At 38.0% G+C, this 10098-nt stretch overlaps 1 protein-coding gene across 2 annotated transcripts in view; it reads left to right on the top strand.

Moving 5' to 3' along the window:
• The first annotated feature begins 8203 nt into the window (after window positions 1-8203).
• The window catches only part of LOC109101111 (calcium uniporter protein, mitochondrial-like), a 61227-nt gene continuing 59332 nt past the window's right edge, over window positions 8204-10098 (top strand). Inside the window, exon 1 of one of the 2 annotated variants that reach the window (XM_042768426.1) lies at window positions 8204-8606. In XM_042768426.1, the coding sequence (XP_042624360.1) occupies window positions 8487-8606 (120 nt within the window). In that variant the 5' untranslated portion in view covers window positions 8204-8486. The remainder of the gene's footprint in view (window positions 8607-10098) is intronic. The other variant, XM_042768425.1, reaches the window with a different exon arrangement.

Here is a 10098-nt window from a genome sequence, read left to right as displayed (position 1 = left end):
CCCTTCTGTTTGTAAACACACGTATTCATGGGCGAGGTGAAAAAGCAACACAAAAGCAAGATTAAGTGTTAAAAGGAGTGGTTGGCGAAGATAGTGAGTCTATACTCTAAAACAAGGTGTGCTTAAATGACTGACTCATTGTAAATAGGTAGATATGCACTCTTTGTTGAACTTAGATATGCACTTAGTTTGTTGTCCATACATTCTAAAATGTACTTTGGTATTACAATGTGTTGGACACTAATGCAAGCATTGATGGTAATCATATTCTTCATATAAATATCATGGTTTGTTGTTTTTTTGAGACTAATGCAAGCATTTTTTAAAAAGGGGGGCTACCTTTAACATCTGCAGAAAGTACTTAAAAAAATGTTCTTTAGATTGCTTAAACATTCACTGAAGGGTTCTTTGGGTTCTCAGGGGAACTAAAAAAGGTTCTTCTATCATTGCCCCCCAGCACCCACACCCAACCCCGCACACTATACTTAATAGGGTACAAAATGATAATCATACAGTACCATGGTATATGTCTAAATCCATCTCCATAATAATATGTTATATCCTTGCTGGAAAATCCAGCTAAACCAGCTTCAGATGGTAGCTAAATGGCTTTTAACTGGCAGCCAGTAAGAGTAACCTAAGTTGAGCTTGGTAACTTTAGGACAGTATGAGCTGATCTTTTCAGCAGGGTCTGGTCATAAACACTTACATTTCTGTGTTCACTTGGTGTTGGGATGGATATTTGATTCAGCTAAATGAATTCATTTCCCCTTTAAGATGTCAGGCAGCCTCACTGCAGATGGAGATGGCTCAGTATCAAAAGTGAATGCACACAACACAATAACCGAAGACCAGAAATAGGCCACATTTTTGAAAGTTTTTCTCCTACATGTTTGAACATACTCAGTTCTTCTAATTCCTTTTTTTCTCTCTCAGCCCACCTCTTTGTCTCCCTCCCTTCTGCTGTGTTTCCCCTGCTATAATTCGTCTCCTAGTGTTATCACACACATACTCCCTCTGCAAAATAGACTGTCTTTGGCAAATTTCCTCCCTGGATAAACCAACCGTGAAACAGGATCTGAGCCGGCTTGGGTGCATAGAGGATCCATCTATACAAACTATTCTATTTCACATGCTCTTGAAGACCAGATCTTTTAAAGTTAAATGTAGATTTATAATATAGTCTGTGTGAAGCTTGGCTTTGTCACCACATTATAAAGAATTCACTTGTTCCCACAACACACTAAATAATTGTTAGCCTGCAAGATCCAGTTACATATACAAGTTAAACACTAGCAACAACTGCAGGTCCATTGATCTAATAATGCTAGTCAAATAGTGATAATTAAGACCCTATGAAACCTAACCCTTAACCATAATCCTAACATTAAGCTTAGTACTGACTTGACAGTTCATTTGACTAAATCCATGAAGTCTGAACTTATCTTAAAAGGTGATTGTATGACTTTTTACTGATGAAACTGTCTGCAGTCCAGGGTTTGAGCTTAACTGGTTGGGGGGGAAATATTCATGCTGTTAAAGTAATTTATGGTAGTCTTCTACTGAAAGTCAACTAAGCAGATATACCCATTTCAAATTTCTCTTCTTTAAAATGAATTAAAAATATATAGATGCAATTTGATCATGCAAAATTTTGGGCAATAAGAAGCTATGAGAAGCTTCAAAATTAAAATGAATATACTTATTTCAAACGTTTAGTATAAGAAGACTCACTTCTGTATGGCCATGAGAAAATGTGATTGTGTCTGTAAGAATATATTGCAGTTAATGACTATTAGCAAATATATTTACAGCTGGCCGTCATATAATCAGTCTTTATTGTACTTAGTTGCTCTTGTAGTTATATATCCACAGTCTAGTTTTGAAATGGATTTCTTTGGAAGACATATATGTTTTGACGTAAAGGGGACCAGACTTTATGCCTACAGCCAAAAGTCTGGAAGAGCAAGACTAACTTGCAGTCTATTCATGCAGAAGTCTCACTGCTGTTCAGAAATAACCACGGGCCACTGACTGTTCTCACATTCATTTTGAGAGTGGAGCCAGAATGGAGACATGTCTGATATTTAAGTCCACTTCTCTGCATTCTTTTGTATCTCTATAAATCTCCATACATGACTCTATGCCGGCCATAATCAATTTTTAAGTGTGTATTGTAGTTCAGATCTAGTCATCAGTGGTACAGTCATTCAGGATGTGTAAAATAGAGTAACTTGAAGCAATATTTCAATTCAAGTCTATTTCAGTCTTTCAGAAATGTCATTGATCCGTTGAGTGCTCTGCATAGCATATCCAATTTCTCTACTGTCATACTGACGGAATCTCCCTCATAATCATCGAGGGCTTTTAAGCGGCTACTATAAGCCAGGATAAAACATGATGTTTTATTGTTCAAAGCCCAAAAGTGTACAGTAATATAAAGCCTTGTACAATCAGGGGATGTACAGGGCATATTTCTCTGGCTAGAAAAAGAGATTGGCTTGTTTTTAAACTTTTTTTTTTTGGGTTATACCCTATAGCGCTCAGTATTTATGCTGCATTTACATGGAACCAAGTTTTGAGAAATCTATTTCCTCTGAGTTGGGAGGAGTTTGAAAACACAATGGGCACAGAGTGGTGGCCCTGATCATATCTGCACGCAAATTCATATTTATTACAATAGACCTATACAGATCAGACGCCTACAGCATGACCGAGCTAGCTTTATTGGCAGCATATGTCCTCATCTCTATTGTTTTTAACCCTTTTCATGTTTCTTTATTAGAGGAAAATGTGCATAAGCAACAATGACAGTATTGTGTCTGTTTAATTTCTAACTGTAAACAAAGTGTACATCAGTGTTTGACTTTGGTGACTTTGAAACTGTGTCTTACCAAGTAGGGCTTTGAGATTATTACAAAAATAGTAAATGTTGATTATTCCCTTGAAATTGTAATTGCGATTATTAATTGCGATGATCACAATTTACATTGAATGATGTTTATACCATTGTTTTAATCCACCGCATGCCATACTTTTAGATGAAAATAAACAAGCTGAAAACACTCTTTTGAATGATGTTTATACCATTGTTTTAATCCACCGCATGCCATACTTTTAGATGAAAATAAACAAGCTGAGCGAATGATATCCTCTGTTTATTCTAAGCGCATGCTCGTCTGGCGCTTTAAATTCTCGAGCACGTTACAGCAGATTCTGATTGGCTGTCAATTTTTTATCGTTCATTAGCTGGAAAGAAAAAATCGTTTTTGAAAGTGATTCCAACGATATCTTTTTCTTTGTCTTTATCGTTATAGTTGTGGTGTGGACTCTGGTGTTCTTTAATACTGAAAACAATTTTTAGAACTATATCTTTATAGTTATCTTTATAGTTATCGTCCTTGGTGTCTGAAAACACTCTAAATTTATAGCATTAAGCTTCAAATGTGAACTATACATTGGATTGGTTTCTTCTTTAAATAAAATAAATTACAAATATACATGATATTATAATGTTATACTAAAACTAAAATTAAAACAATGGGAAAAACCCCACAGATAACCTGTAGAAAAAAAAAGACTTATAAGTGCATTACCACCAACTATCTCTCAAGTGGACCTTTGACACTCTGTCTGCAATCTCAATTAGGAGTGCCAATGATTCACTTGAGAGATAGATGGCGGTAATGCACCTACAGTATAAGTCTGCAATCCACCATAAAGCAAGAAGAAGAAGACGCATCACGCGCCTGCTGCTGAGATCGCGCTCAGGGGAGTTCTAACAGTTTGGAATATGTGTGAATCATAGGTAAAATAACTATATAAATACTGTTCAGTTTCTTGCACAGACCGATCGTTTTGTGTCTTTATACATCAATGTATCATCACGAGCTGCAGGGTTTAATTTGGTTTTGTTTGTGTATGTTTTTTTTGTTTTTTTTAGTTTTATTGTATGTTTTAGCCATGATTCCCATCCACTTCCATTATAAGAGTGATAGACAGCAACGGTTTGAGTTAAAAATCTTGAATGCCCTGGGGCTAAGCAGATAAACATCCAATTTTCATTTTTGGGTGAACTATCCCTTTAAAGCTAGAGAGGCTAAAAGCTGTAATACTCTCATTTTGATTTACTAGGATCTTTAAACAGAGGTTCAGAATTTTAAAACCTGAAAAAGCAGAGCTCTTTGGATACTGTTATCATAAAGTGGAGTCAATATTGTTGCTGTGGCTATCTCTCATCTGCGTGTATGTATGAAAGAAAGAAACTGACTCGTGTTTCACACTGTTAATCAGGTGTGTGTGATAGTTCCAACAGAACGAGCAATGCAGGTTCAGATTTCTGCTTATCTCGTCCAGTCACTATGTGTGTGTGCATCTGCCATGCATGAGAGGAAGGCCGAGTCATCAGCTGTGGAGTACATGCGACTACGTGTCTAATGAATGGAAATAATGTGCCCTTTAATAGATCAGTTCTCTCATCCAAGTATTTGAGCTTCGGTGGGGATGGATATTTAATAAGGGCTAGTGAAGCAAGTCCGGGTGATTCTCTTCTGAGTCCTGGAAGCGATGCATTCAGATTCTTACAAATGTTTCCGTGTCACTGTGGTTACCAGTCCCTAGACATGACTGCATTCCTAGAACATCATCTTGAAATGGAGCGTCGAGTCCCGTCTCCGAGTGCTTTGTTTAAGGAATTCTTAAAGCACTTTATTTAATTTTTGTTATTATTTTTAAAATGTATTTCAGTTGAAATTATATTAAACATTCATTTAAAACATTATATTCTTCTTCTTCTTATCCACCTGCAAAATTTCACGCAATTAATTTATCCAAACCACTTGGCCTCAAGTGTTCTATCTACTGTATCTCTTACCTGAAATGTTTATTTATAAACTATCTTTGTTTATATATATATAAAAAAACTTCCTTAACGAAATGTTTTCCTGTCCTGTTTCCTGCAGTTGTGTTCTATATCTTAGTATGTATCTGCATGTTTGAGAGGGTGAGTTCAGATGTTTTCTTTTGTTATTTAATCCAAACTCCTTTCACCTCACATGTTTCAGATCTAAAGTCCCTGACTACCGGCTGTATATCTCTGGACTTAGTGTCAGCTAAATCAAACCCCCTGACAGGACTGAAACACTCCGGTCCAAGAACAGAGCTTGTGTTTGTTTTATCTGTTGGAGCTCATCTGACTCATCTGTAATTCATGCAGACTCACTGATAAGACTCCTGAGGTGTTCTGAGAAGAACCGACTCAAATATGTCCCCGATTGTCTCCCATGGCAACAGAAGAGCGACTCGGAGAGAGTTGTAGGCAGAGAATCAGGATGTCAGCCATGTTTTCAGGCTGGTGTCATTGTTAGAAATAGGCCTTTAGAGATCTGTGACTCACCAACAGGTGTGAAATAAAAACTGTGTCTTTTTTTAGCCTCAATCACATGGCTCAAAAAAAGCTGTTGAATGCACATGCTGTCTTAAAAACTAATGGCCATCTGTATTTTCAATTGGTTCTTGTCTAGCAAAGCTGAAGTCTCAGGATAAGCAGAGGATTTGCTGGGTAGATGTTTGTCATTCTGAAGAGTCCAGATTTGCTTGGAACAATGTCACAAACTAAGAAATTCCCACAGAAATGTAAAAGTTAACACTTTTTCATTAAACTGTAAATCACTTTTGAAAGTGTATTATCATGTCTTAAAGTACTAGTGGTAGCATCTATAAGACAGTTATAAGTAAAAAATATTATTTATATGATAAAATATACTTAACCACATTAGGCTTTACCGCAGCAAAAGTATTTTTTAAAGGTCAGGACAGGTAGAAAGGTTACAAATGAACACTCCTTGTGAAACAATTGCAGCAGGAAAACAATTTTACAGTTAAAGTGAATGCAGTAATATTGACCAAATTTGACCAGACATTTGTTTTAAATTAAATATTTGTTTATTTAGAAAGATTTAGCTTAGATACTAGAGATGATTTAATGAGGTAACCCATGATCTCACATGCTTATATATATATATAAAAACTTACTTGAGTGAGGATTAGAATAGTCTCTGTCTCTTTTTCCCTTTTCAAACCTTTACATACATAATTTAGTGGAGTGAAAAGTATAAAAACAATGTAGATAGCTAAACAGTTCCACAATTATCTTAGATTATTATCACAAATAAAGTAAACCTAGTTACCTAATCTGGTAACAAATGCTAAATAGTCAGCCTGTACTCTTAAAAAGAAAGATTACAAAAAGGGGTTTTCAGTGATTCAATTAAAGAACCATTTTGGTTTGCCCCAAGGAACCTTTCAGTGAACAGTAAGAACAGTTCTCGGTGATGCTTTTTCAATCACATGTGATTCTGATGAAAACTGATTGATATTGATTCATGAATGTTTGAAAGGACTTAATATTAGTGACGTTTTTCTATGTTCTCTGCTATTTAAAAATATTTTCTATAATGTTACTGGATATTATTAAGTTGTATTCAAATGAAATACAACAAATTCCTAGCTATTTGTTCCCATTGAGTACTGTTGATTGTATGAGAGTCCTTTTACAATATTTAAATGAAATAAAAAGGCAACATTACAGGCCACATTTTTTTCAATTTGATCAATTGTGGTCATAAAAATAAAGGCAAACAATGGCAATAAACCACTCCTTAAGGGTGAGGAAGAAACCATGGGAGGAACCAAGGCTCAAAGGTAGCAATTCCCACCTGACAGACCTTGGAGAATCACTCCTCGGAAAACAGTTCACAGAATAAAGTGGATTTGAAATATTTGAATACCAGCAACTATTCAATTAAGATGTATGCAGCTGTCAATGATATATGTAAAATTGTTAATAAATGTCATGATAGATTCATGGGAACCCAATAACAGCCATCTTGTTTCTAGCAAAAGTTGTATATGCAAACAATAGTGCAACCCCAAAGTAAAACCCTGACATCTGTCACTGTGTAATCTAAATAATGCCACTGAATCAGATCAATGCTAAAATGGTGCTTTAGATTGATCAGCGATCTTTTTGGGTAGTGATGGAGTTACAGTGCATTATAGAGTCATATTTGTTATAGACGAGCACTCAGTCATCTGTTGAACTCTGGAATGTGTAGCAACAGTTTACAGGGTGTGACTTACTGTGCAACCTTTGAACAGACAAAAACACACATCTTTGAAAGCCTTAATTGTGTTTGGCTGCTTAGTGATGTTTTTGAGATCAGAAACAACTAGCCCTACGGGATATGCATATGCCGGTAGATTGAATTTCAGTGTGTATTGTGTTATTGCTTAAAGTGGATTAGATGCCTTGACAGAGTATATTAAATGCGGTTTGGCATTTTCTTGTCCTATAAATCCAAGGAACTGTTTGAAGGACATACTAATAATAGAGGCATAATTATATAATGCACAGGACGGATCAGTTGCCAAGAAGCAAGAGTGAATGACACAGTGACACCGTGGCACAGTATAAACGTCAGGTAGCCAAGGAGATGGTTCAAGATATATTTCTAGTCTTTTTATTGAATGTTTATTGAGTTTAGCAGTGAAATAACTTTTTACCTAAAGCACCCTGCAAAAAGTGGACACAACGCTGTTGCCTTAATATTTTTCTAATTGATCTATATAAATTTCATTGGAGCAATCCAACACAGTCTGGTTAATTCAGTCATAAAAATAATATGTAAATAAGTTCGGTTTGTACAGGATCAATGTAAGTTAATTCACAAAACCCATGAACATCAACCACTATTCAGAATATGGAAAGGTTAGGAAAAGTATATTGCGATTATGTTGTTTATCCTACTTTAACATGGCTGGCAAGGTGGTGATGCACCACCAAGTAATTCTGGCATATCTGCCACTATCTTTGCATTGCACAGATGTGTAACTCTCTCAAAAACACATCTTTTTGGGAAGTAAACATTAACGATTTTGTTTCGTGGATTAATAATTCAAGCATAAAAAAGTTAAATATGTTATAGGCTTTTTTGTTTTTTTTTTATAGAGAGAGAACATTGGAGCGCGAGCGTCCCGCGCTCTCTGATTGGTCGAGCTGACGTTCTCTTCAAGTTGTCAAAACTACAGAGCTGCGCGTCTTCTCACTGGACGAAAAGAGTTCCAAGCGGTGCCAGCAGGTAACCGCTCGGCCAATCAAAACCCTCCTTTCATGTTGTCCTAGAGACCGTGGTATTTCAGTCTGCGACTTCCTTATACAGACATTTCAGAGTGTGTTATGAGATATAACCGTGAAACACTGTGTCGGAGTTTCACCCGTTAGAAATACAAGAGCTATCGCAGCAACCTTCTTTTGAAACATTTGTGTAGGCTATACGTTACGTGTCCGTGCGCGTTTGTGTTGCGTGTGTGTGTATGAAATATTAGCCCGCCCAGCAGCCCTTCCTATTTCCCCTCCCTTTCCTCAACAGTCTCAGTCGGTTCGCCCGCAGCACTTGCGTTCTCTCCGGCCGGGTTTCTCTCCAGACATGGCTGCGAAAGTGTGTAGATCGGTCCTCCTCCTGTCCCGGAGCAGCGGAGCCGTAGCCTCTTCTGCTTTTCCCGCATTCGGTGTCTCCTCACAGCGACATCATCAGAGCACAAGAACGGTGAGTCCCCGGAATGGAAAGCAACCGAGCATGGGTGCCGCTACCGCTGCTGCTGGACAAGGGGAGGGTTGTGAAGAGAGAGATAAGGGGGCTGGGTTCCTCTCTCTGGTGCGGGTTAGATAAAACAACCCGTCAAGGAAGTGTTTTGGGACGTTTCTGTCCGCATTGAGTGTTTCGTGCATTGCACAGTGATCAGCAGTGCTGCATCATTAACCAGTGCACTTTCACTGTCTAGCTGTACAAGACGTGTCCCGTTTACCGGAGGCGTTTACACATGTACATGTACAGCCAGTGTCACGGCTTGACTCATGCATGCAAATTACAGTTGAATTTTTCATGCATGCTACAGAATCACACGCGAGCGATCGGATACGCTCGTGGCGCATGGGCTCCGTGCGTTCCCTTCCAGTATAACCTTGAATGCAACAGTGGTCTCAACTTTAAAGCTGACTGCACGCGCAACTCCAAGACACATCGTGCGCTCTCCGTGATTGATTACGTGGCATTGGACCGCTTCAGTGATTTCAAGCATGCAAAGTGTGTTCTTTTAAGCTTTGCCGAACTGGACGGACCGTGTGAGTGTGTTTGATCCACTGCAGTGTCCGATTGTGTGTTTGCACTGGGCATTGAGATATAGTGACAGTGCGGCAGGACTCCTGCGTTTACACAGGACGTTGCGTTCTCAAGACGCATTATTAAAAGTTGAACTGTTCTTAACTTGAGGCGCCGTCTTAAAAACGCAACGCAACGTCCGACGCATGCGTACTCGGAACAATAAAATAAAAAACAGCTCCGACGAAACGCAAGAATGCGTACAGTGAGAACGCCCCCTGTCATTGTTGGCTAAAAATGAGTAGATGCTCCTTCACATGCATGCACATTCACTTCAGTTCTTCGTTTAATTATGTCACTCCTCCTCTTTACTCACACACACACACCCCTCCCTTCCTTTCTGCGGGTGTTTCCCGTTTCCAGCGGCAAGCCTGTGGGTTTTCCTTTGAGCAAACTCCAGTGCGCATTGCTCAATGGCGCTCCAGCATGTTTTGGAAGCTCGTCAGATGGAAGGAAATCATAAGGGCAGTCCTTGAGACACCATCATAGACTTTGATTTGTTCAACCTTCATGACTTTAAAGTCAAAATGAGAAAAATGAGAGGAGGAAAGCGAGGAGTTCCCTTTCAACAGAGTACTGTGGCATTTCCATGAAAATATACTGATATAATGGTTATCTATCTATCTATCTATCTATCTATCTATCTATCTATCTATCTATCTAAATGTCCAGTGTGTTTTTAGTTTTATCTGAAATGTGAATGATGAACATGAATTTGACAATGTTCTTTTACATTGCTTCTTGAACATACTGTATCACGGCACTTCAGAAATGTCATGTGATTGATGCTAGAATGTTAATGCTCTATTGATGTTAACATACAGTACCACATGCATTAAACCCTACCCTAAGCCAAACTGATAGTGTTAACAGAAAATAA

This window comes from Cyprinus carpio, chromosome A13 (genome assembly GCF_018340385.1).
Source record: "Cyprinus carpio isolate SPL01 chromosome A13, ASM1834038v1, whole genome shotgun sequence".
Lineage (NCBI taxonomy): Eukaryota > Metazoa > Chordata > Actinopteri > Cypriniformes > Cyprinidae > Cyprinus > Cyprinus carpio.
The sequence above is the reverse complement of the archived record's forward strand: the minus strand, read 5'-3'. Positions and strand labels throughout refer to the sequence as shown.